This window comes from Penicillium longicatenatum (assembly GCF_028827895.1).
Source record: "Penicillium longicatenatum strain IBT 33135 chromosome Unknown contig_4_segment0_segment0, whole genome shotgun sequence".
Taxonomy (NCBI): Eukaryota; Fungi; Ascomycota; class Eurotiomycetes; order Eurotiales; family Aspergillaceae; genus Penicillium; species Penicillium longicatenatum.
The window spans coordinates 1,114,445-1,138,953 of NW_026643122.1; the positions used below are offsets into that span (position 1 = coordinate 1,114,445).

Genomic DNA, 24,509 nt, shown 5'->3' on the forward strand with positions numbered 1-24,509 from the left:
TCATACAGGGTAGCTTTTCATTTTCTTTCATCAAGGTAATTGATTCATCGCTTGAAACTTCCACTGCTCATGGCCTTTATGCCCCGATGTCAGTCCACCTAATTTATATGGTGTGCGATCCTGAATAGCATCTGCACGTAAAGGCATTGAGCTGTGGACATTTCAAATGATAAATCAAAAACTGAAATGGAAAATTAATCGTCATCTCAAGATAATGCTGACATGATGATGATTTAGTTTTGCAATTACTGCATAAAAAGGGGCCATGTCGAATCAGAATGCTTTCGTCAGGAGGATATAAAGTGGAAAACCAATTCGCTGTAAATCATCTCGAAGAGATCTTTGAGCTTAGGGTTTGTTTCCTTGAATCTTGCTCCGGGAGGTTTGTACTAAAGCCATTTATAGAAACGTCAGTTTCCCGAAGGCAGTAAGTGTTTATGCGGTGTTTTTCCCTGATGTCGACCTCCTCACACGGGGACTTCGACTGGTATCACAGGCGATTCCAACACGAGAATGCCAAACTCTTTTGCTCCTGTTCACCATTATGTTTCCGGGCGTATTTATAGCATCCATGACATAAATGCGGTCCAGGAAATGACTTGTACACGGACGGAACGCCCTTGTATATAACGTCCGCCCCTTTCGCGCTGCAATTCTTGTTGCTGCAAGTCCTTTTGTCCAACGGAATATATTCGCTTGGATATCTTTTATAGCCTTGCAGAAGGGGAAAAGCTCTATTCATGCCTTTCTATTGTTGCGGGGGCAACGCTAAATCCTTTTGGACTTGCTGCAAAAGACCCCATACCAACGGTGAATTCTAGCCTGAACTTTCTCCTGGATTTTCTTGGAAATTTCGAATAGTGCCAAACAGCAAAGTCGCAATTCCCTCGAGCATCACAAGTTATGCAGGGGGTAGACGGTTGGAGAACTGCGCAAAGACAAAGTCATGCGGCTCAACCTCTTTCTTTTGCAACAGCGTATAGTAAGGACTCCTCCGATAACTAAGTGCCTTTCCACGGTTCAAACGATTGGCAATATCTCGGTGTTCCTTGATCCGTCGGCTCATTTGCTTGGATGATCCCACATAAGCGGCGATCAATTGACGATTGCCTTTGCTTGATACGATATCAATATAGATACCTTGCTGGCCATCCATGTCACTACTTGCGCGGCGCAACTTTCCATTGAGGAAGTCTTCCTTAGTCCAGGTGTGCGGGTCCTTTTAAAAAATATCAGCCCATCCCGCCAAGATCCCTGGAAAGTACAGTCAACTCCCACTTATGGTACGGCGGGTTATAGAACACTCCCAGTTATAGTACACCATCCGCTTGAATGGACCCACTTTTCCGGGTTCTCTCATACAAAACTCTCACTTATAGAACAATCATCTTTGTATACTCCTTTTACTGTGCCATCCGCCTAGTTAGCTCTATCAACCAATCACAATGCCTGAATACTCTACAATTCCCCTGCCAAAGTGCATCAGGCCGGCCACCCAAGCACCACCACCCAAGCACCGCCACCAAAGCTCTATATAAACAAGTACCTAATTGATAATGTTCGTAATGATAATATTGTATAATTTGATCAATCCTTAGACTATATTCGAGGAAAATATTATATCCAAAGATGAGACCTATGGGTATTATGTCATCCCCTCACTCATTGTACACAATTTTCCTTGGATGGTGGGGTGTACTATAAGCGGGAGTTGACTGTACGTAGACAGACTTTGAAATTAGGGATCTACGCATTTGAAGATAAGCACGCTACTTAGTTGGCAACCTTAAGTACTCAAAAACTTCTTCGTCATGTCCAAAACGGAGACCTCAAGAAACACTCCATTCATTTCCACTTGAGAATAAAATCCAGTATCTTTGTATTTTATGCCTTGATGCCTGAAAATAGGATTTAGCACGTGATCCAGTCGCAGCCCAGTGAAGTCAGATTCGAGATCAAATGAAGTCGGCAGCAAATACATATACAGATTTCATAATACAGTTTAGACCCTCAACTTCTACACACTGATATCTAGAGCAGCTTGATACTGTACATCTATCCTACAAGTGGAGGTGTGGTCATTTCTCTTTTACCTATTCGATCCGCCCGTTCCGGGCAGCTTCATATATCCCTCTCCAGAGTCTTCACGAGAGGTTCTGCTCCTTTATGACGGCCACACAAGCGGACAAAGTGAATAAAGAGTATGCTCGAGAGGACAAGCAAAAAGAAAGAGATCTGGACCAAATTTGGCGAAAGGGACTAGCTGGAGGGTTGGCAGGATGTGCTGTAAGAAATTTTGGAATTCTCCAAAAGATGCGCAAACACTGACATCCGCGCAGGCTAAAACAGTCGTAGCACCTCTAGAGAGAGTAAAAATCCTTTTCCAAACCGCTCATTTTGGGTTCGTGCGGCATACCAAGGACTGGCTCGGTTTTGTTCATGCCATTCAAGCTATTCGGCAGCATCATGGGAGCCAAGCACTATTCCAAGGCCATTCAGTCACATTACTACGAATTTTTCCCTATGCTGCTATCAACTTCCTTGCCTATGACCAGATTCGAGCTACTCTAATCGCATCTCCTCATCATGAAACTCCTTTCCGTCGCTTGATCTCTGGCAGTCTGGCCGGTGCTATATCGACATCCTGCACATATCCCTTTGAACTCATTCGGGTACATTTAGCTGTCCAGACTAAAGATGCATCGTTGGTTGCTACTTGCCGAGATATTTACCGCGATGGTGGACTTGCCAGCTTTTACCGGGGGTATGCTCCCACATTATTAGGCATCTTGCCTTATGCGGGCACTTCTTTTTTCACCCACGACGTGATTGGAGACTGGCTTCGTTCCCCAAAGTTGGCCCCATACACTGCCCTTGAGCCTCCCAATGAGAGAAAGACCGGCAGTAAGCGTCTTCAGTTGACTGCAGTTGCAGAGCTGACCTCTGGTGCTTTGGCTGGTTTGGTAGCACAGACGGTTTCCTATCCCCTTGAGAGTATTCGTCGACGTATGCAGGTTCACAAGAGGGATTTACAAAATGGCCGTCGACCAAGTATTGCTCACACAGCTCGAACTATTTACTTGGAAAGTGGGTTGCGAGGTTTCTATCTGGGGCTGACAATTGGCTATATCAAAATTATGCCCATGGTAGCGACGAGCTTTTTCGTTTACGATCGTATGAAAGGATATCTTGGTGTGTACTAGCAAAAGACATTTGACGCAGTGTATTATTTCAAAATATGCATCGTGTAAGGCAGAGAAACGATGTCACGGAGCCGTCAATTCCATTTTTTGACCCTTGATAATAACTGAAGATCTTCCATATCCTGCTCTAGTCAATAGCTTGAGCAGCAGCGAAAATCTAGTACACGATATCAAACATGCATTTATGAATAGTCATAAGGGTTGAATGTACGTATCCATTTGCTCTCCTATCAGATAAGGGTCAAGGGCTATGAGTGTGGGTAGAATACATTGATGAGATCTTGAAAGCTACCAATGGGGACCGTAAGTACTTCCCCAAGTGCGGGTCCGGTGGGGTCAACCCAACAACCAACTTTTGGGAAAGCATGTATCATTTAGTATTAGGAGGGGCTCGCTTCAAAAAGTTTTACTTTAGCCCATGACTATAGAGAAGAATTTTGAGAAGATAATTCGAAGGTCCATATAGCTTTGGTGGCGATAGAGCGGTTTGAAAGTTGATGTGTAAATATGGAGGACCCGCCGAGGCATTCACTGAGCTTTTAAACCTCCAGCTTTAATATTATTTATATGTTGTTAAAACAAGAGCTATTTAGACTATATCTAACCTATGCTTATCTATAGACGAATATATAATAGTATTTAATCGTACCTAAAGAGGTATGTAGCAGAATTATGGTGAGTAATACTATATGTAAAAATTAATGTGTTAGCATACAGGGTGACGAGACAATTACTAGTGGTTAGAAAGCTAAGGGTAGATTTTTATAAAACATTAAGAGATAGTTCTATGCATTAGATGGGTATTAACAACTATGTATGCGTAATTATACAGAATTTCAGTCAGATATGGTGGTGTGATGAACTGTTTAGTAAAAATATAGATGATGGAGGAGGCCCGAAGACTGATTTGGGAAAATACTTTTGACTATATAGTGTATGAATGTTGAATATAGATGCCCTCAATCTCTGCGAATTCTTTTGATCACCAAAGGCGGATGCTCTTCGACTGGCGGAGGCCTCTTCTGCTTTTCCAAGTGGAGGACTGTCTGCCTTTGCAACTGAAATGACCCCATTAGCGGCGATAACTGTGAGGGAACTGTTATTGAAGCGTTGCAGCCTCTGTCAAGCATCTGAGAAAGGAAAAATTTGGCATACGCGGCCGCTGTAGCAGCGGCATATTCCTGCCACAGTTTGTTCTTATGCGAGTCAGAATAATCGCAAATGCCCCGGATAACAAGGCAGTTGGTAGTTGTTCTCACAACCCCTGCCGCCTCCATTTCGACACAGATCACATCTTCTTTGCTCAGGCGGTCTCGGTGGCTTGCATCTCGGACAACATGATTCCCAGATGCTATGAGACCATAGAAAACGTTCGGGCCTTCATACAGTCGATCGTCCCGCGGTTGTGCGACGGTACACCCATGACAATTCAACTGGCCTCTTGGATGAAGGTGTTCCGAGTGAAAAAGTGTGTCCCTACCAGCGCCTGGGTATTGATATTCCGGCTTTCGCGAGGCAATCAGATTGATATCGTCGAGAAGTGGGTTGGAGGCGGAGTTGAAAGAGACGTCGCAATCGGATTTGATTTTTGTAATCACTGATCCTAAAAATGCGGGTGGTGTTTGTTTCCCTCCTGTTCTCTGAAATTGAGAGTCCGAGATCAGTTTCCCCATGTCGACCTGTATTACACCAGTGCCGACGACTATGTCACCGAGACGAATGTCATTAGTCGCAGAAGGGACTCCTCCACCAATGCCGACCAACAGACAAAATTTGACCCGCCGAAAAGTTCGCATCAAATTCGAGGCGACGTTAGCGGCAGAGTTTGCGCCATAGTCGTTGTGCGGAAGACCTGCGGCAACCACCTTGAACCTTTTGATCTGGCCAAGGCAGTAGCAGTTGGGATCATTCTCATCTTTTGCGAGATCTGGATAAGATAGATCGAACAAGGCGCGCACAGCAAGAAGCTCTTTGGATAATGCACAAACAATTCCTACTTCGTAGTCCTCATGGGTAAGGCCGTCAGGCTGCGGTCTTAATGAAGGCATTTCCTCAGACTTCCCATCATTCGCGGCAGAAGGCGCCAGGCTTGTTCCAAGTCCCGAGTCATGGAAATCATCATCTGAATCTGAATCCGAGTCATCTGAAGATGGCAAAAGTTCTTCCACGGGAAACCCAGTGTCACTCCAGGACCATCGTAAGTCTCTGTTGTAACCGAAAACCACCGCACCACTCCCCCTATCTTCTAACTGAGCGCGGTTCTGCTTGGGTATTCTTTTTCTAAAATGTGAAGGCAGAATGACATGTGCTAGTTCACAATGTTTTGTATTCTGCGGGTCGGTAGTGCATTGGCAAGCTCGAAGATCATCATCTGCCTTGTACCAGATCAATTGATTTGTCAGTCTCACCGGGTTGCTGTTAGGGTTTCCAAATCGGTCGATTATGTTTGCAAGATCGCCATCGCTGATAGCAAGGTAGGAATTTCCTTCCGGCAATCTGTTCCATCGAGAGCATGAGCTGCTAGTTGGAACCGGCTGGATAATCTCACCAAATCCGTTCCCGAACAACGTGATTGCTCGAACAGCTCTGCTCAGGTCAACCCAGCCTTTTCCTTTGGATGCTAGCTTACAAACTCGAGGATATAACGGGTCTTCATGAGTGGCCAGATCCTTGAAATCCCACCCCTCAAGTCTACCCCTAGGCATATCGCGTAGTGCTTCGCTGCTTCCCCCGAGGATCTCTTCTTGGTGGTCCATCATCTTCTCGAGCATGCTATACAGAAGATTAACCCTATGCCGAATCCGGACCGGTGGTATCGCTCTTTGCCCCGGTTCACCATCCTGTGCATGATAAATTTCCAAGGATAGATTATCGGGGTTCAACAATACTTCCGTTGCAGACCTAGAAGTGAATGGTTTCTTGGGGCCCTTGATGCTTGTCTTGTCCAGCCGGAATGCAGAAGAAAGTGGATCAGTCCTGTTGAAGTCGATTGAAGCAAGAAGAAGATGCAATAGAGCGCAGGATCCATTCACCAGCCACCCCCGTTTCCCTCCCACATCCCACATCAGGACGTATTGTTTATTGATCCAAGAAAGCTTCTCCATATAGTCGCTCCGTTCAATCCTAAAAGGAACATCTTTGCTGCCGTAGATGGCTACATCGCCGCCTTCGATGGGCTTGCCTGCTGAAATGATGGCATTGGCAAACCTGCATTGAGGCGATGGCCGCCGTAGCCAGGACCTTTTAATCGAATAGTTGGCATCGATTGCGCCTATTGGCCGGTTAGATGGATGGACCATTTCTGAAATATCATAATGTTTGCGATAACGTACCGGCGTAGCATCTAGCGTCTAAGCACCAACCGAGGATATGGCGACTGGATCCTAATTCAGAAAACATTATGTCTACCTGACCTTTCATACCATCCAAATAAGAGATACGGTTTCCGTCCGGATCGTAAAGGAGGTGCCATATGATTTGATTGTGATCCCGCATGTGTTCTGTGGGCAATAGCAGACTAGAAAACCCCTTGATGAAAAGCTTCCCTTTAAAGATATCCGCGCTCTTCGCTTGAATCAAGCCAGCCAGGAGGTTGAGTGGAATTTCAAGGCCGGTGCCATCTCTGGACCGGTGTGGAATGGGAAACCCCTTCACCACGATTGGATTTCGGAACAAGTGATGCCAGCACTGTCCTGTGAGTGGGAATACATTTTCCATTTCATCTTCAAGCTGGAAGTCAATGACGCAGGAACATTCGATGATAACTGGGGCTTCCGAGCTTGGACATGATTCATTCTCAACGGCGGTGCTGCTGATAAATGGCGTGCAGTATGATAACTTATCGTCGTGTGGAGAGGAACGAAGAGCAGAAGCCAACCACGAAAGTTGTTCTCCAATATCTGCAATTGATTCGTTTATCCCAGTGACTTCGACAAAAAGCTTTGTCTCATCTATCCATGCGCCAATCTGTGTGTTATCTTGAAGGCTACCTAAAGGACATTGTTAGTGCTGATCGTGCAACTTGGGAAGCCCCGAAGGAGCTTGGATTACATTTGCATTCACAGCCCGGTCCACTAAGAAGTGTGGCCTCGATAATTTGAAGAAGATCGGCTCCGTATGAGTGCCAGGTTTGATGAAGATACTGCAAAGAGGTCATGGCCTGCGCATCAATGCTTGAACCTGTAACTGTGATAATCCTTCCGAGGAAGCCGTCTTTACTTTGGTCATACCCTTGCTCGCTGACGAAGGATACGAGATCCCAATTGAGAGTGAATGTAGTCTGATATAGTCTTGGTTGATCATATCGACTCACTGTCCTGGGTGTCGGGAGGAAATTCAGGATTCGTTTGCGAATGGAGCCCTGGGTATTTGGCATTGCTGACTCTAAATTAAGCTCTCTTTGAATACTTCCAAGTAACCACTCATATGCTTGGCTATTGGAGATCAACTCCCTGTAAGCCTCAATTCCAGGGAGTCCTTTGTCATAATCTTCCATGAAAACCTCATCGTTGGCATCCGAGGCATCTGGTCCAGTATCTGTGTCGAATCGTTCATGCTCAAAGTCATTGTCTTTATCTTCCTGGTTGTGATACCACAATTTCATGATATCACCCAACTCCATTTTGTCGTCATCGTTTGCAGGAGCTGGAGACTCGTCCTCATCCTCCAGGTATCTCAGTTTCAAATTACTTGCAATATCACTACAGCCTTATCAGTAGCCTCCTGGAAGTGAAGCTGAGGCAAGGACATTACTCACTGCCTGTATCGACGAATAAATATCATGATGTCCCGATGCATTTGTGTTGAGCCGTATTGGCCAAGCCTGAGTGCAAAACCTTTCAAAAGGCGTGGAAGAACACTATGAATATTCTCTGGTGATTCATGGGCGTATCGCGCCAATCGGACATTATTGAACAAGTCTTCACTCAAGTGTGAAATGTAGATTTGCTGCGTGTTTAGGGAAGTACCATGCTGAAACGTGTAGATAGATCGAGTATCTTTGTTGACGTCGATCTCGACATCCCCAATGCCAGACTCTTCCTGGGGTAACCCAAGCCCTTCATTATCAGAGGTAATACTTTGAAGATCATTATATGAGTGTGTTTGATGTTGTTCGTGAGCGGGCATGGTGTTAAGTGGAAATTTTCGATGTGAAATAGAAGCGTATCCAGAGTCTGTGGGTGGTATAGTGGAGCTCGGTGGATCTATTCTGCCAGAAATGTTTTCTGCTGGAAGGGATGGGTGTCTAGAGTCATTTCCCTCCACCTCGGAGTGATCAAACTTGTGATCCTGAGCGCGCGACAGATCCTCCACCGGGTGCAACTCAATCAAAATGCGGCGCCATAACTCTCGTTGTTGAGGAGAATCGAAGCGCAAGTAGAAGTAAGGGAGTTCGTCGACTGAAAGGTTCAAAGAGAGTATGTAGTCATCAGTGTCCGTTTCCAGGGACCTCAAGTGCTTCTTGAAGAGAATAGAAGCCTTGAGGGAGCAGCTTGATGGCTTCTTCTCCTTGACGCAGATGAGCATCTCGGTGAATAAGTAACACTCCAACTTTTGCCATGTTTCTCTGTCCTTGCCAACACTCATTTGTCCGTGCAGAAGCAGTTTTCCAAATCGGTTGAACTCCAGGCCATGCCAGTCATTGACCCGGATCTTGAGCTCATCAGCGATCTCGTTCAATTTCTCTGATGGTAGAATTCCTCGTATCACTCGTTTATCTTGAGCCTCGTGATGGGAGATCATGGAAAGAAGGTCTTTAGCAAAAGCTGCCGCCGCTGCCGCGGCATATCGTTGCCAACGCCGATTTTTATGTGAGTCGGCGTAGTCACTGATGCCACGAATGACTAGACATCGAAATTCACCCATGAGGCCCGTTGCACCCTTCTCCACACAACACGCTCCCGTGTCTCGGGCTAGTTGATCCCGTAGCTTGCCATCTCTCATTTCACCGTTGAATGACGCGACCTGTCCGAAATGGACTTTTGGATTCCTCACCTCGCCAGCATCTCGTGGAGGCCGTGGAATCAGTTTTGATCGATCACAACTGACACATGTATCCAACCTTGGATCCCTATGACTGTAGTCCGCTTGGTATAGACAGTCCTCCTGAGTTGGTCGTATGAAATGTTTAGCATCGCTCCCTGTTGATTTGTTTCCGATGGTGAAGAGGAACTCGGTAATTCGACTTCTTTCTACTTCATATGTTTCTTTGAGCCACATGAGGGCAGTTGAGAGAAAAAGAGGTGGCGGCTTGAGTATTCCGGACTGAACAAATCGACTCCCGCTTGATGCTTGATCGAGCTCGTACTGTATCACGCCTCCAGAGATTGCTGATGGCTGAGCGACTACAACATCTCCAAGTCGAATATCTCGATCGCTGCTTGGTATCCCTCCACCGATACCGACGAGAAGACTAAATTGGATAGAAGGAAAGCTGTTCATCAAGTCTCTGGCAACGTCTGCAGATGTTCTCAACTCGTCCCCGCCGCTCCGCAGGAAAGCAACAGCGATGTTATGTCTCCCGATGCTCCCTAAAACGTACACGTTTTGATCATTTGGTTGTTGGGGTAATGGTGGGTGTATCGCATCAAACATCATTTGCGCTGCTGCCAACTCAATAGGTAAGCAGCATATCCATCCGACCGTGTAATTGCCCCGTGACCGAGGGTTTCTGGCTGCCATAATGTCTACCATAGTGAATTGAGTAAATTCTCCCAACTCTCCGTGAAGAAACAGTAGAACGAGGTTGCTCAGGAGGCGGGGTTGAGGGGTGTGGCTGAAAATCTCACGACCCAAGTGTTCAGCTTACATTGCACTTTACTCTCTTGCACTGCCTGCTCATCTATATTATGGAAATTCTTCTACTTGTACACTGAAATCTGTTCCATCCCACCCACATGAACTTTAATGATTATATAAGTTTTAACTATCGAAAGGGGCTGGAATTGGAGCCACAAATTCTCAAATCGCTTCGGCCACATTGCCCACCCAATGGCGTCAACAGCCATAGATAAATATATCTTCCACATAATGTTTCTTATACATATTTCACAGAAAGAGTAACAGAGGTAGATCTTGTAGCAGTCCCATGATTTGAGTAGATGGGCCAAGTGACCACCCCAAAATGAATGGGACTTTGAACGGCTGACATTCTACACCTGGGCACGAGTTGACGGGAGACCAAATGACCGTCTCCTGCAGGATGACGTACATCCCTGCAGCTCAGGTCACATAAACCACTGCCCCTACACCTGATACTGTCTCGTCTGCCATATCTACCGCGTCGCCTGTTGCATATAACAATTCGGCCTGCCTACCTTATTCCATTCTCTAACCTCTTTGTCCAAGTACATCAAACTTAGATTTCATAACATTCATATGTTCGAAGTGAGCTTTTAGTTATACCCTGTCCCTAAAGTCTTCTCAAACCACATAGCATCATGGAGCCCCCAAAGTTGGACAGTAAGTGCGAGAATTCCTAAGTATAACCTTGTAATATATCGCAAGATCTGAAAGTTACGGTATAGAAACCCCAGCGACTCACTGTGCCTCCACGTCCATGCGATCCCGAAGCCCCAGTGACAGTCACGGTGGATTCGCCCAATTTCTATTGATGATCATGGGCTATGAAGTTTTGATTCAACATCGCTCATTGGGTACAGGGACGATCCAGAAAGGCCAGTAATCGTGTGAATAGGATAATCTAGTTGATTTGATTTTGGGATTTGAGGATTTGACTGAAGAATGAATTCTGGAGACTACCTATTGGGGCGCAAGGGAACTCATTTGGTTGGAGTATGTAAGGCGTTTAACATCATGACAAGAATGAACACTTGTATCCCATATTCTAAAGTCAAGTCGCATAGAGCTATCTCTTCATATTTTATAAAAGTCTACCCTTAGTTTTCTAACCACTAGTAATTGTCTCGTCACCCTGTATGCTAACACATTAATTTTTACATATAGTATTACTCACCATAATTCTGCTACATACCTCTTTAGGTGCTATTAAAAACTGTTATATCTTCCTCTATAAACAAGCTTTAGATACAAACTGAGAAGTCTTTAATTTAATAACATGTAAATAATGTTGAGGGGGTTTGAAAGCTCAGTGAATGCCTCGGCGGGTCCTCCATATTTACACATCAACTTTCAAACCGCTCTATCGCCACCAAAGCTATATGGATCTTCTAATTATCTTCTCAAAATTCTTCTCTATAGTCATGGGCTAAAGTAAAACTTTTTTTGAAGCGAGCCTCTCCTAATACTAAATGATACATGCTTTCCCAAAAGTTGGTTGTTGGGTTGACCCCACCGGACCCGCACTTGGGGAAGTACTTACGGTCCCTATTGTAGTATGCAATCAATAAACATTTACATGCCAGACGACCAGGATGTGATCATATAGCAGATTATGAGAAGATAGTGACATCTTTCCTGTGATACAGGTATCCCGCATGAATAGTCTCTTTTGATATTTGAAGATATGGGAATCCATGATTATGCCCGGAGACTTATACGACATGGATAATCATCTACCGGAAAAGCGGCTTTCTCAGTTTGGTAGGCTCTCTCCCCATTAACAGTATTGGGAACCGCCTTGCCAGAGCGTCCAGTCAACCTACTCACCCACCCTTGATTCTGTAACTTGAGCGCATCCCACTCTTCATAAGCTGGCGAGATATCAAAAAGTCTCAGGCTCATGGCTAAAAGTACGCGTATTTCATTATAGACAAGTGTCTGGCCAATGCAGTTCCGGGGTCCCTGCTCAAATGGACGCCAAGCACCTGGGACTGGGTATAGTTCGTGTCCCGGTTCAACAAGCCAGCGCTCTGGGAGGAACTCTTCTGCACGCGGCCATATGCGGGGATTTAAATGACAAGCTTGGTGGAGGATATTGGCTCCAACGTAGTCAATGGGGTACAAGTTCCCATGTCGGTCAGTCAAGGATTCGTGCGTGTCTGCCAGCTCGCCCCTACTGGTTGAGGCGGGCGGGAATACCCGGAGGGTCTCTTTGATCACCGCGAGCGTGAGCGAACAGTTGTTCAGTAGAGTCGGGTCTGACTTGATCATATTGCCTGCGTTCGAGGGATCGCTTCCAAAGACGCGGTCGTGCTCTTCTCGTACCTGTCTCAGGATATCGGGATGCTTGAAGAGAAGATGATAGACGTAATTAATGGTGCTTGACGTTGTGTCGCTACCAGCAAATAAAAACAGACGGATTTGATAGGAGGCATATTGGGCAAAATGCTCATCCAACACGGTTGTCTCACTGAAATCTTTCTTCTCGCCAAGCTGAGGATCGGCGAGATAGGCCTCAAGGGCAAGCGCAATAACAGATTTTCCTCTTTTAGAGGAATCTGATTGTAGCTTCTCCTGTTCTTGGCCCTGTTTCATTTCAATAAATCTCTTCTCCAGCTCTTTCCTGATAGACTTATTGATAAGATTGCTGTGGTACTTCTGGACGAATGGTCGGACAGGGTTGATTAAGACTCGCGGATCCCAAAAGGAATGCCAAGCTAAGATCTTCTGCAATGAGGTTGAGATCGGATGCTCAGCGCGCTGATTATCAGAGTTCATATCCCTATAATATGATGGTTAGGGGTCTCGTTCTATGGCGAAGGAAGTATTCCGACTCACAGAGTGATCTTCAAAATCACTTCCATTGTCAATCGCGATGTTAGAGTGCTGAGCTGAATTGGTTCCTTGGACCCAACTTTCCCCTGTAAGATATCGCAAAATACCTGGGTTGAATCAACCACGGCTGGCACGAGGTCCATCATACTGCCCCCGCTGAACCCGGGATTGAATATGTTCCGCCAATATTTCCACTCGGCATGGTTCATACCGTGTAGACTTGGTCCGCCCACGATTGGATGCATGAATTTGAGATGCAGCGGAAGTTTAGGCAAGTTGAATTTGTTGGAGACCTGATACGCTGCTTGTGGGTCAAAGACGATATAGAACGGTGGGTAAACAGGCCAGAAGTCCATCAGAAATATTTCTGTATGTCCCCATTTCTCCAGCGCCAGACTTTGCATGGCGAGTTGGACATTTGCATCGGGGGGTAATCGCTCAATGTATTCTTGAAGAACGAGAAGATGGCCGGTGAACCAATTCCATTTTGGCATCGGCTATAGCAGTGAGTCAGATTAACAATTGACAGGTTAGGAAGAATCAAGTGCTGACTGACTATTCCTTGTTTGCGTAGCTCGTTGATTTTGCGGCGATGGCTATATCCACAATATAACCCATAACCGAGAGCTGTCATAATTAATGGCATGGCCAATTTGACCAGCATGTTGAGAAGTGCCATGGTGTATCAAGGCCCCGGAAATCAATCAGGGAGGTAAACTGGAAAAATAGGAGAATCCCCAGCCGGGTTGTCAGGGGTCACCCACGCGTTTTAAGACCGAGTGTGACTGGAGCCGCCCTACTCGTAGAATGACGTAGAGAGGCTGGGGGCTGGGACCGAGTGTTGTGCTTGGGGGCGGGCTTATAGGATTCTGCGCAAGCTCAAACCACAAGGAGAAAAGTCCACCGCAATATAACAGACCTCGAGCGGGATACGATAAGTGTAGCCAATGACATGCGCGCTGTAGCAAATGCCACTGGCAGATTCCACGAGTAGATATGGGATCATCCGGCATATTTAGCCCCCACTTGACTTAGCCGTTCGATTAGTCTCCGATCAACCAATGATTAAGCTTCGAATTGTGGGTTTGGCTCTCTCCAGGAAAGCGAGATGAACGACAGTACGTAGAGCTTCCCCGCCCCGCAAGGAAAAGACCTCATACACACTTCCAGAACGTCGTGTCAGAGGTGGCATGCGTGATGGACACATTTTCATGTACGGAGAGTGATCAACCCCTCTGAAGCTGGTCAGTCAAGCAAACAAGAGACCTAGAGACGAACCACTCAAGAATGACTAAATGCTATGATGAAACTAGGCAGACCGTAACATGATACCTCCGTACGATCTACAATTGGAGCGCTGCACGCCAAGAGATGCAAGCCCCGCGAACTTCGTCCAACTTGTCGATCACCCTCGTGAATCTACTCTTCCCGCCTCTTCATTGTCCTTCATCGTCCTGCTTCAATAAACTTATTTCCACATCATAGCTGGTTGTCTAAGAATGATGCCAGTCCAAGTCAATGCAAAAGCCCTGCTCTATTTTGTGTTTATTCTGGTACGAGGCTACTGATCCAGCCTGGTGATGCTTCTGTTAACGAATTTCGCCATTAGGGAGGAGCCATATCCTTGATCCTAGGAGCGTGAGTTCATCTTCCCCAATGTCTATAGCTATAGCTCATTGGATATAAATAGTAATTAACGATCCTTAATGAAACAGGTTGTCGTGGTCTCGTACAGCCGCCGTGTGCCTTCCCTTACCAACATGGGTTCCAGCCATCGCGACCCTGATATCTCCAATCACAGTCCTTACGCTGATAGCCGCACGATATCTCTCCCGACCCTCAAACAATGAAACTCAGCCCCATCGATGGAGCACAATATCCAGTATTCTCAATCAGATTCAAACCATCATATTAACTATCGTGGCCACAGTAGCACTTGCCTACATCTTCCCCGATAAGATCCTCTCCTGTAATCTGGATCAACAATGGCAGGCATTCTTTCACTCCAAGAATTCAAACGCGATCCGCTCAATTCAAGATGAGTTCCGATGCTGCGGACTGAGAAGTATTCATGACAGGGCCTGGCCCTTCAAAGACCGGAATTACGGGGACAACGCGTGTGAGTTACAGCTGGGATATCAGAGGAGCTGCTTCGCTCCTTGGAGGGAGCACCAGCAGCGTACGTCTTGGATGGTAGTTGCTGCGGCTGTTTTTGTTATCGTGGCCAAGGTGGGTTTGCTATCCCGAGGGTTAACGGGGTGATGGCTGACATCCTGCTACTTCGCACAGATCGCTTTCTTTCAGATTTTTGCTCAACGGACGAGTTGGATGAGTGGGCAGTCTGGGAGCACGAGGCCTGATTACCAGCGGATTTCGCACGCGGGGGTACAGGATGAAGAGAACGAGGGTAATGGTGGCGACGAGGAGGCGCAGAGAACATTCTTACCCCAGTCGAATACCCAAAGTCGAAACAATTGGGAAACATAGAGGCGTCAATGGCTCAGAATGCCCATCTAATACCTAGGGAGGTGACCGCCTGGAAATGGGTTGAGATTGGAATTGGTTTCTTTATTGGTTGAAGGCTAGCTACACTACCTGGGAAAATGTCAAACTCAAGCTTGTATGCCCAAGAAACACATTCGTGGCGAAAGAAAACGACAGTAGCAATGCCAATCGGGACGAGACATGAAAACTTGAGAGAATTGAATTGAAACCAAGAGAAATGGAAGAAAAGATATAAACAACAGGGGGTATGGGTAATGGTACAAAGCAAGGAAACAGGAAAGAAAAGATTAAAGTAAAGGGCGAACTTTGAAAAGATAATAGTGAGCCATGAGTAAACTAGTAGGGAGAGTTCACAATGTCGTTGCGACCAAGATGGCTGCTAAATCTCCCGCTCCGGGCGCGACTGGGAGTAACGGGGCCGGCAATACTCTCCCGAGTGACCTTCTGGAAACTACGCTTGGCGACCATGTTGACCTCGTTGGGAAGAGCAACAATGACGTTCTTGTCCGAGTCAAAGCGGAAGTTGTCAGCCATGACATCCTCGGCGTAGCGCTTGATGGTATACGGGTCCTTGCGGCCGGCAATAATCTTCTTCAGGGACCAAGTGATAATGAAGGGACCGGTGGCGGTGATGATGGAGGTTTCCTCTTTATCGACACCAGTGTTGAAACGAGCAGGCGTAAAGGCAAGAGGCTGTTTGGTCTCGTGCTGGAACTGGGCGACATGTGCAGGCTGCAAGCCCAGACGACGGGGCTGGGGCTTTGAGTCCTTGGCGAATGCCTTCTCAAAGCCAAGCTTGCCCTCGTTCTTGCCCTCCTTTTGGAGGGAGTCAATCAGAAGGAGATACGTACGGCATGTAGCAAGCACCCAGCGTCCATCGGCCGACACATCAAGACCGATGATGGGCTCACCAAGAGCTGGAATGTGGGTCTTGGCGTTGATGCCCAGCCGGTCGAACATGCGAATGTCTCCCTTGTTGGACGCGACCGCTAGATAGCCCTTTTCGGTAGTGGCCATTGCTGAAAAGTCATTCTTGCTAGCATACTGCTTCAAGTCGGCATCGACAAGCTTGGTGCCAGCGAGACGTGGGTCAATGCGGAAGAGGGCATTCTTGGAAGCACCGACGAACGGCTGAGCCGAGGTCATTTGAGAAAATTTCTAGAAATCGATTAGATAATTGAAATCCAAGCTTTTTGTTGTTCGGATGTACTCACGTTCTCATGGGCGAAAGTCTCGACGGGAATGTCCTCATGGACCTTCCACTCGTCAACAACCTTGCCGTACTCCAAATCCATGCGGTAGAGGGAGTTCGGATCCTCGCCATTCTGAAGAATCATATTTGAATCTTCGGCATGCAGCATGACTTTCTTAGGGCTGAACAGCTTGCCACCGGGAGTTGCGACCTTCGAGATGGTAGTGGAGAATTCGAGATTGTTGTTGTCTGTATGCTTAAAAACACCGATTTTGGAGCCTCGAACCACAAACGAGCGATCATGCTTGTAGCCGACGGCCAATTGGGAGTTCACATTTCCATCCTCATCACGAGTGACAACATCCTCCTCTTCTTCGTCGCTGTCATAGTGTTCGCTGCGCTGTCCGTCATCTTGGTCAGTTTCTTCGTCCTCCTCTTCCTCTTCCTCCTCCTCTTCAGGCTTGTCATCGGCATCCTCCATGGTAAGATCTTGGAATGCATCCAGCACGTAGTCGCGTTCGTTTTCCTTGACCTTGGTCCACTTCATTTCGTTGAGTTGTTCCCACAGAGCCTGCATCAGACCTTCTTGGAAGCGCTCCTCTGCCGGCTGATCCTTGAACCGAAGCAGCCACGAGTAAGCGGAACCATCCTCGGAATAGTGGTTAAAGATGAAGGACAAATATTCAAAGTTAAAGACGGGGTTGATGTCTCCCACGACGGCCTGGCCGAGCCACTCCTTCTCCTTGCCAGTAATCTGTAGCCAATATTGCCAGCTACCGATTTCTGACACAGTAGCGGTCACCTCGGTTTCTTGCAAGACGAATGTTCCACTGGCAAAGTCGAACAAATGCAGTTCAGCTTTTTCCTGTGTAAGAACTTCTTTCGCCTCGGGCTGAGCTGCAGAAGCTGGCGCTGTAGTAGCCTCATCATCGATACTAGCTGTCTTTAGCTGACCCTTGGACTGGGCATATTTCACGTCCTTCGCCATCTCGGCAGCGGTTTCTTCGGCGGTCAAAGAGTTGTTGTGAGAATGGGAAGTGGGCGAGGTAATAGGGCTGGCTGATGGAATGGGCTTCTCCTCCGTGTAAGCAAACTCCTGGAGATCCTGCTCGCTAGCCTTTTGAGCACTGCAGCGGAACTTGCGCTCGTATTGGCACTGCAAGGCAGCCAACTCAAAGGTGGCGACCTTGTCGGATGGAACCGAAGCGTCACAAATAAACTCGTAAAGGTCACCCTCGTCGCCACTGAGATCGTCCCAAGCTAAGATCTTGCTGGCTCCGTCACGAACCTCGGAGCGGAAGTGAAGAGTCTGGTCTAGCAGGAAAACCTTCTCGTCTTTGTCTAGGCTGTCGGCCGCACCCTGTTCTTCCTCGTCGTCCGCAAGTTCCTCTTCTCCTTCCTCATAGGCTCTCTGAATCACGAGCTGATACTGAAAGTCTTGACCAGTGCGTCGGATGGTAGCTGCCGCGTCCTTGAAGATGAGTTCCGAGTAACCCTTAGGTGACAACGGTCGAACCAGATACAGCTGGCCTTGGGGGATTTCGATGATAGATTCTTTCGAAGTGTCACCGAAAATGAATTTGCTCACTAGTGTATCGATTTGAGATTAGTACTTTCCAAAACCATTGTGATTCGATTTGTTGGTATGGAGGGGTTTGGCGGGGCAGGTGCGCATTGCTTACCGTTGCGGAGCATAAACATGGTTGCGAGGGGCAGCTGCTACCAAGCAACAACAAAACAACAGATGGAAGTTGACGAAAGGGAATAGGTAAGGGGAGTCCGGCAAGGCAGGCAATAAATAAGAGAGGAAGTTGAAAGAAACAAAGAGGGTTAGGGCCACCGGAACAGGAGTGAGGCTTGAGAGAGACAAAAAAAAAAAAAGAAGGAAAGATAAGTGCCATCACCAGAGTAATAATCGCCTCCGTCATCGAAGTGTGGCGTTGTGGCTGATAGGTTATGTCATCACCCCGCGCCCTCGACACCCGAGAAGCAGGGCACCAATTTATATACAAATTCACATTGCTATTGGTCAGATGAAAAAGGTATTTCCGAATTAATGTTCAAATTGAAATTTTGATGCATGCTTCATGCATCTATGCAATTTAGCACGGGACTAGTAGGTAATATCATAAACAAAATGTTGAATTTCAGAACCTCGGCAGTCCGTAGTATCTTTTACCGGTATCCCACCGGCATTCCATCAATTGACAGCACTTATATGGACATCATTCACAGCTTTGCAGCACAAACAAGCTAGTACCCGGACTGAACATGGTGCCCAGTATTCTCAAACTCTCGGTAAAGTGTCTTGAGACAATCCCCCGGCCATTCCATGCTATCATTTACGCCTGAGGGGCGAAACCAAGCTGGGGGCCACTGGCATCGAACACAACGTACTGGCTCTTCAGGAAGATATCACCAAAGATAGAGAAGCCAATACCCGAGTTGGACTGAATACCACCAATGCAAGAGCCACCACCAATGGACGCGTAGTTGATCAGGCTGCCAGAGACGGTAGCGGTGTAATCGCCAATGGTCACGCTGAAATCCGGGAGATCAGCAGAGCAGTCAAAAACGTAGCCTCCCTCGGAGTAGCTGTACGAAGCACTGTCGACCTGCTCGTAGTAAGAGGAGACAGTGTCATCGGCAAGCAGAAGAAGAGTGGTGCCAGTATCAGCAATACCAGAGAAGCCTTGACCAGAAGCACTGCCAGCGCTCCAGCCATCAACCGAGAAGCTCCAGTAGCCTTCCGAGCTGTCAACATCGGTGTAGGTAAGAGAGCCAGTGTACTTGGAGGAGTCGGTGAAACCAAAGTCGAAGACACCGGGCTCGCCGTGCTTCAGGGCAACACCGAAGAGTGGCTTAGCCAGCTGAGACTGGGCATTGGAGAACCAGGTCTTCTGAGCCCTGGGCGAAACAGTGTTGATAGAGTCGAAACCCAGACCCAGAAGGCCATCGCTAGTGTCTTCGATAAATTCGGAGCTGATCTTCTTAGCGGCTTCAACAGCCTGGCTAGAGACAGTGATTCCACCGACAATAACCTTGTCCTTGTAAACGTTGCCGCTAGCAGAGCTACCGTCGCCGTAAGAGATGTCCCAAGTATAACCGGACATCAGACTGGCGCTCGAACCGGGGGTGTAGTAAGAGTGACCGGACCGCTGGGAAGCAGACAGCTCAGAAGAGAAGACCCAGCTATAAGCAATCAGTTTTTATATCTTTTAGAAATTGATATCACAAGATAGGTTGATGCTTACAGGTCAGATGATCCGGTATCGAAGTCAAGCTGCAGAGTAGTTCCTCCCACAGATACGGGGGTCAGATACTCCTCATCGTCAGTCGAGGGAGTGTTTGTAGCGACACCGCTGGCAACAGCGGCGGCCTGAACATTAGACGGAACAGTGGCTCCAAACTTCGTCAGAGCACGAGCATACTGAGACGCAAAGTTGGTGGTCTTAGTAGCAGGACGGGCAACCTGCTTGACAGAGTATTTCCCGGAAGTGGGAGCAGCACAAGCAATGGAAGCCAGGCCCGCGAGAGCCGGGATGACTTTGTTGACAATGACCATGATGACGGCTTAGAGAGAATGAGATTCAAGGATGATGTGATGATGAATGGAGTGAATTCATGAGAAGACCTGTCGACAAAGCCCCTTTTATAACTTTCTGTATACCTCGGGACTCGTGCATCTTACTATCAAGATGCATGAAAGAATTCAAGCCCGAAATGGCGCCAGCGAAGCTCGCTATCACCCGATACACGAACGATGTAACTTCTTCTAACCCGAATCCTCTAGATGCAGGCTTGAAACCCAATGTTGCGCCATCTTCACGGAGTCCATCGGCCAACTTAGAGATAGCTACCGGGCACCCGCGTTGAAGGGGAACCAAAGAGAGGCCGGAACGTAGGAAGAAGGGGTCTGACTGAGCTAGTGGCGCAATACCAGAGACCTGAGTGGAATTGCGCTAGCATTTAGGCCTGCGGAGAACTCGCTAGGACATAAAGGGTGCATGTAGAGAGAATAATATCAAGGCGGCCTTTCTTATCCGCCTCTTATCAAGACACAGCAGGTATTACTCGATTTTGGTCCCGCGGCGGAGTTTACCGAACGCTTTAATCCTTCACGACTCAATAAAGAAAGCTTGGAGAAAGCTTAATACTCAATCCCGAGAAACCCTACTGAGTTCATACATCCTTGCTAGCGGACGATAAATAACATTATGACACATCGTACAGTTACTTTAACCGGGGAGAAGGCCAAATCCACTCTGAATTTGTAGAATCCTGGAGCCTTCGCATCACAATGCAAGTCCATTTGTTTCCGGGCGTAAATCCAGGGTAGTGAGAATAGTTCGCATCGAGGAAATCCCGACGGAGCTCCGAGACACATCCAATCTACCCCCTGCCCCTGTGGACCCTGCATGACTCTAATTGTTCTAGTCAAGGGACCAATATATATCCGCCGGCGATATACGAAATACTAATGATCCACATTTGATGTGACCCTGAACTAAACAAGCCACCCCCGCTCTTATCGTCCAATTAATCGAACGAATTCCATCCACAGAATTCTTCAGACGCCAACTCATCTCAGCCTTGCAATATTTATAACAGAAATTAAATTGATAAGGACCCTGCCCGGATAAAAGAGGGCTTTTGATCAGAATGACGATCGCGACAAAAACGGTCAATGTACCCCCGAAATGCAGATCTTCCGTTTTTTAGGTCTGAGCCCCGTGTACTCCGGATGCTACATCGTAATATACATAATAGATTATCATAAGGGGTCAGAGTCAGAGTCATGATCTCCGTGATTCTGGCCCTACTCGAAGACTAATAAGAGTTCGATGTGGCCTGTTCATGATTCATAGTTCGCATTATCCCAACTGTACAGTACTTCGGGCTCTTCTATAAACCGTATACGACGAACAGAATGTAGTTCGTGCCAAGGCGCTTCGGGATGAAATTTGTATGGCCGAAGTTCCTGCTGCAGGGTCTCTATCAGGTTAGACTAAAAGCATGAAATGGACAATCGTAGGTCACGCGTAATTGTGACCCAAATATGTGATTGAGCAAACTTGGTGAGGCTAAGCACAAGTCACCGGGGAGGAGGTTGGAAATGTTACTTTTATCAATCTCTTACCTGGGCAGGCCCTATCAAAATTGGTTTTCGTGTGGAGAAGTTGCCATTAGCATCTAGAACACCGATCCCCCAAAAATTAAGCAGATTATGAACGGCCATTCTAATGATGCTTCCAAATTATATCTTGCCCAAAAGGCCGTCTGGTTGCATCTAGCTAGCAGAACACATCCACGGCCATGCCAAACCATAAACACTCCTTTTATGACATTAGCCAAGTATTGGGTCATGCCTATTTCATTGAGTCGGCAATCAGGCGACGTCCTGGTTATAAAGCAATAGGTTATTCGTACCAAACTATCGTGTTATGAGATCGATGCTAAAGGTTGGAAAGCAATTAGAGCAGTGTGATCTCCAGGGCTCCGGCCAACCAATATTAAGCAGGCTAACCAGGGCGTCAAGATTCTATTTAAATCATATTTTCGCTTTCCTGTTGAGCCCTATTGAGATTCCCAAATTCTTCTTCTGATACTCAAAAATCAGACTTCCTTGATGAATCAAGTAGAGATGCTTTTGAACGACCAAGATTTTTATTTGTATAGATGATGAATTGGGATATCGGGACACATCAGATGCTTTTCCCTGGTTCATTTACTGTATACTATATAGCATGCTTGATAGTCTTCATGAATTCTCTTCCACTTCCTCACATCCCTCTTCGGCAGCAGCCTCAACAGCTGCGATCTGATCCTCCTCATTCTCATGTTCATCTTCAGGCTCTTCCTCCGCCTCATCGCCATCTCCAGCCTCGTTAGAGCCAGTAAGCAACTTTCCTCCTTTCCTCTGCGGCAGGACCTTCATGAAAGCCTCTCCCCAGTCACCCAGCTCCAACCACTTCAGCATAATATCCACGACATGATTGGTTGTCAACACCGAACGAGATGCCATTTGGATGTAATCGCCAATGGGAAGCTTCGCCGTCTTAATACCCTTCGCCATGGCGCTCTTGTAGCAAACGGCCTTGTGTCGATTCTTATCCACCAGTCCACCAATGATATAAGTATCGTATGGCTTGAGCTCAGTCAATGTATTGTCGCTGTCACTGCTGAGGTAGATAATTTCTCCATCCTCAGGTTTAGCATCGGTCATTCCAGCAAAAGGACCAGCTAGCCTTCCACCCCGGGGAGGACCCATGAAACCCTTTGCCATTTCAGCAGCAACCATGAAATCATCCTGGATGATCTTGACTCCCTTCCAGTTCTTGTGCGCCGGGAGCACGTTGTCGAAACGATCCTTGAGAAGTTTGTCGAAAGAGCTGAACATTAGATTCGACCGCCATTTTGCGCGAGTGTTCTCCGAGTAGGAACGTGTCAATTGCGATGACAGGGAGACGCGCTCTTTGGGGTTCATAAGTTCGTCGTAGCCGCAGTCAATGATAATTGTAAAAGGCAGTAGAGTCGACTTTCTGTGCTTGGCCCGTAGACCCTCCCAGCCCTTGCGCAATTCCTTCACTGCCTCCTCACCACCCGTCGCCCGAGCTTGTTCGACCATCGCTTGTCGGCGCACTTTTTTGTCGGCCATCTTTTCTCTCCGCTGGAGCCGGCGTAGGTCGCGTTCATTCTCCCATTTCTCTCTCTTGAGGAGCTTCTTTAGTTGATTCTTGGACATTTTCGGTGCGGCATCCTCTGTGCCTTCGGCCGGTGCAGCTGCGGCAGTGCTTGATTCGGCGTTGGCATTTTGTGGCTCTGACTGTTTCGGGTTCGCGTCTTCAATCGTAGACACGGCCGTATTCGCGGATTCTTGCGCATCTTGTACGGCACCAGTCATAGCAGGTCCGAGCTCTGATTGGGTAGTCTCGTCGTCGTGGCCAAGCTTAGGCAATTTTCTAGGCCTATCGTCGTCCATCTTGGTGTGTAGCGCGAGAAATGGGTTCTTAATGTTCAAACAGAAAGAAAGAGTGGGCTGTCAGTTGTAGATCCCGAAGAGCGGATAAAAAAGCCCAACCCAGCACGAACTGACCAATCACCGCCTCCATAGCCCTCATTACTGTTCCCATTCACGTGACTACCGTCACTCGATCAACTTCTCCGTTTCTCGACTTTGAATTGATTGCTCCAACCCCAAATTCCCCCACTCTCCCGCCATCATGCCTCAGGATATGCCCCCAACGGGGGGCTACGCCCAAGTCCAGTACAAGGTATGCCATTGACGCAGCTTCATGTCCAGTCCAGGCCCTGCCGAGTCATCGCAGTCCCGCCCTACCTTCACCCCCCAGGGTCCGGAACCCGCTAACGCTGTCGCTCGAATTATAGCGGAACCTCCCTGCCCGTGGCTTCAAGCCTTGGGTTTACATGGTTGGCATGCACGCGATCATGGCTTACGGGTTCTACAAGTACTTCCACGGTGTCCGTGAGCAACGGTACGTTTCGTTTCCGGGGACCGCGAGCTCCGCTTCCTTCTTTCGGCCAGACGAGATCTTACTCGCGATTCGCTTTTGCATCCTGGGACCGCGAAGTCCCGATGTTCTCGATTGTATATGAGGCTAATTGTCGATTTCCGTGTAGTGAGCTTTCTCGCGAGAAGATGTGGTCCCGTCTGTACCTCACTCCCCTCCTCCAGGCCGAGGAGGACCGTGATCAGGTCCGCCGCTACTACGCCGACCAGGCCCGTGCTAAGGAGCTCGGTATTGAGGACAAGGTTTACAACTCTGACCGGTATGATTTGACCGACTTGGCAGCTGCTAAAGATTTCTTGTTCTTGTTCTGGATCTGTCGATTGCTAACTTCATTGGGCTTTACAGCTTCATCCGCCCTACCTTCGCCATTACTCCCAGCCAGGTCACTCAATAAGTAGAGCTACGAGCCTTGACTTGATTCGTGCCTTTTGTGATAGCCCT

General features: G+C 47.5%; 9 protein-coding genes across 9 annotated transcripts; 3 read left to right on the forward strand and 6 right to left on the reverse strand.

The window, feature by feature from the left end:
• Positions 1 to 901: 901 nt before the first annotated feature.
• On the reverse strand, positions 902 to 1,156 carry N7484_007226 (uncharacterized protein; the record flags this gene model as incomplete). Its single annotated transcript, XM_057117613.1, has 1 exon — positions 902 to 1,156. The coding sequence occupies one exon, from the start codon at positions 1,154 to 1,156 to the stop codon at positions 902 to 904; it is 255 nt and encodes an 84-aa protein (XP_056970648.1).
• Positions 1,157 to 2,166: 1,010 nt separating this feature from the next.
• N7484_007227 (mitochondrial carrier) lies at positions 2,167 to 3,203 on the forward strand (the record flags this gene model as incomplete). Its single annotated transcript, XM_057117614.1, has 2 exons — positions 2,167 to 2,286; positions 2,340 to 3,203. 2 exons carry the CDS (start codon positions 2,167 to 2,169, stop codon positions 3,201 to 3,203), a joined length of 984 nt encoding a protein of 327 aa, XP_056970649.1.
• A 1,072-nt stretch (positions 3,204 to 4,275) lies between these two features.
• On the reverse strand, positions 4,276 to 9,896 carry N7484_007228 (purine and uridine phosphorylase; the record flags this gene model as incomplete). Its single annotated transcript, XM_057117615.1, has 4 exons — positions 4,276 to 4,288; positions 4,359 to 6,553; positions 7,516 to 7,903; positions 7,960 to 9,896. The coding sequence occupies 4 exons, from the start codon at positions 9,894 to 9,896 to the stop codon at positions 4,276 to 4,278; spliced, it is 4,533 nt and encodes a 1,510-aa protein (XP_056970650.1).
• Positions 9,897 to 11,702: 1,806 nt separating this feature from the next.
• N7484_007229 (cytochrome P450) lies at positions 11,703 to 13,333 on the reverse strand (the record flags this gene model as incomplete). Its single annotated transcript, XM_057117616.1, has 2 exons — positions 11,703 to 12,786; positions 12,843 to 13,333. The coding sequence occupies 2 exons, from the start codon at positions 13,331 to 13,333 to the stop codon at positions 11,703 to 11,705; spliced, it is 1,575 nt and encodes a 524-aa protein (XP_056970651.1).
• Positions 13,334 to 14,341: 1,008 nt separating this feature from the next.
• On the forward strand, positions 14,342 to 15,326 carry N7484_007230 (uncharacterized protein; the record flags this gene model as incomplete). The annotated part of the gene is made up of 4 exons (XM_057117617.1): positions 14,342 to 14,392; positions 14,449 to 14,477; positions 14,555 to 15,068; positions 15,129 to 15,326. 4 exons carry the CDS (start codon positions 14,342 to 14,344, stop codon positions 15,324 to 15,326), a joined length of 792 nt encoding a protein of 263 aa, XP_056970652.1.
• Positions 15,327 to 15,680: 354 nt separating this feature from the next.
• On the reverse strand, positions 15,681 to 18,237 carry N7484_007231 (uncharacterized protein; the record flags this gene model as incomplete). Its single annotated transcript, XM_057117618.1, has 3 exons — positions 15,681 to 16,502; positions 16,559 to 18,123; positions 18,219 to 18,237. The coding sequence occupies 3 exons, from the start codon at positions 18,235 to 18,237 to the stop codon at positions 15,681 to 15,683; spliced, it is 2,406 nt and encodes an 801-aa protein (XP_056970653.1).
• A 641-nt stretch (positions 18,238 to 18,878) lies between these two features.
• Positions 18,879 to 20,101, reverse strand: N7484_007232 (pepsin-like aspartic protease; the record flags this gene model as incomplete). Its single annotated transcript, XM_057117619.1, has 2 exons — positions 18,879 to 19,728; positions 19,791 to 20,101. The coding sequence occupies 2 exons, from the start codon at positions 20,099 to 20,101 to the stop codon at positions 18,879 to 18,881; spliced, it is 1,161 nt and encodes a 386-aa protein (XP_056970654.1).
• Positions 20,102 to 22,297: 2,196 nt separating this feature from the next.
• On the reverse strand, positions 22,298 to 23,518 carry trm10 (tRNA (guanine(9)-N(1))-methyltransferase; the record flags this gene model as incomplete). The annotated part of the gene is made up of 1 exon (XM_057117620.1): positions 22,298 to 23,518. One exon carries the CDS (start codon positions 23,516 to 23,518, stop codon positions 22,298 to 22,300), a length of 1,221 nt encoding a protein of 406 aa, XP_056970655.1.
• A 214-nt stretch (positions 23,519 to 23,732) lies between these two features.
• N7484_007234 (putative NADH-ubiquinone oxidoreductase subunit GRIM-19) lies at positions 23,733 to 24,462 on the forward strand (the record flags this gene model as incomplete). The annotated part of the gene is made up of 4 exons (XM_057117621.1): positions 23,733 to 23,810; positions 23,926 to 24,032; positions 24,178 to 24,327; positions 24,414 to 24,462. Exons 1-4 carry the CDS (start codon positions 23,760 to 23,762, stop codon positions 24,460 to 24,462), a joined length of 357 nt encoding a protein of 118 aa, XP_056970656.1. The 5' UTR covers positions 23,733 to 23,759.
• Between the last annotated feature and the right edge of the window lie 47 nt (positions 24,463 to 24,509).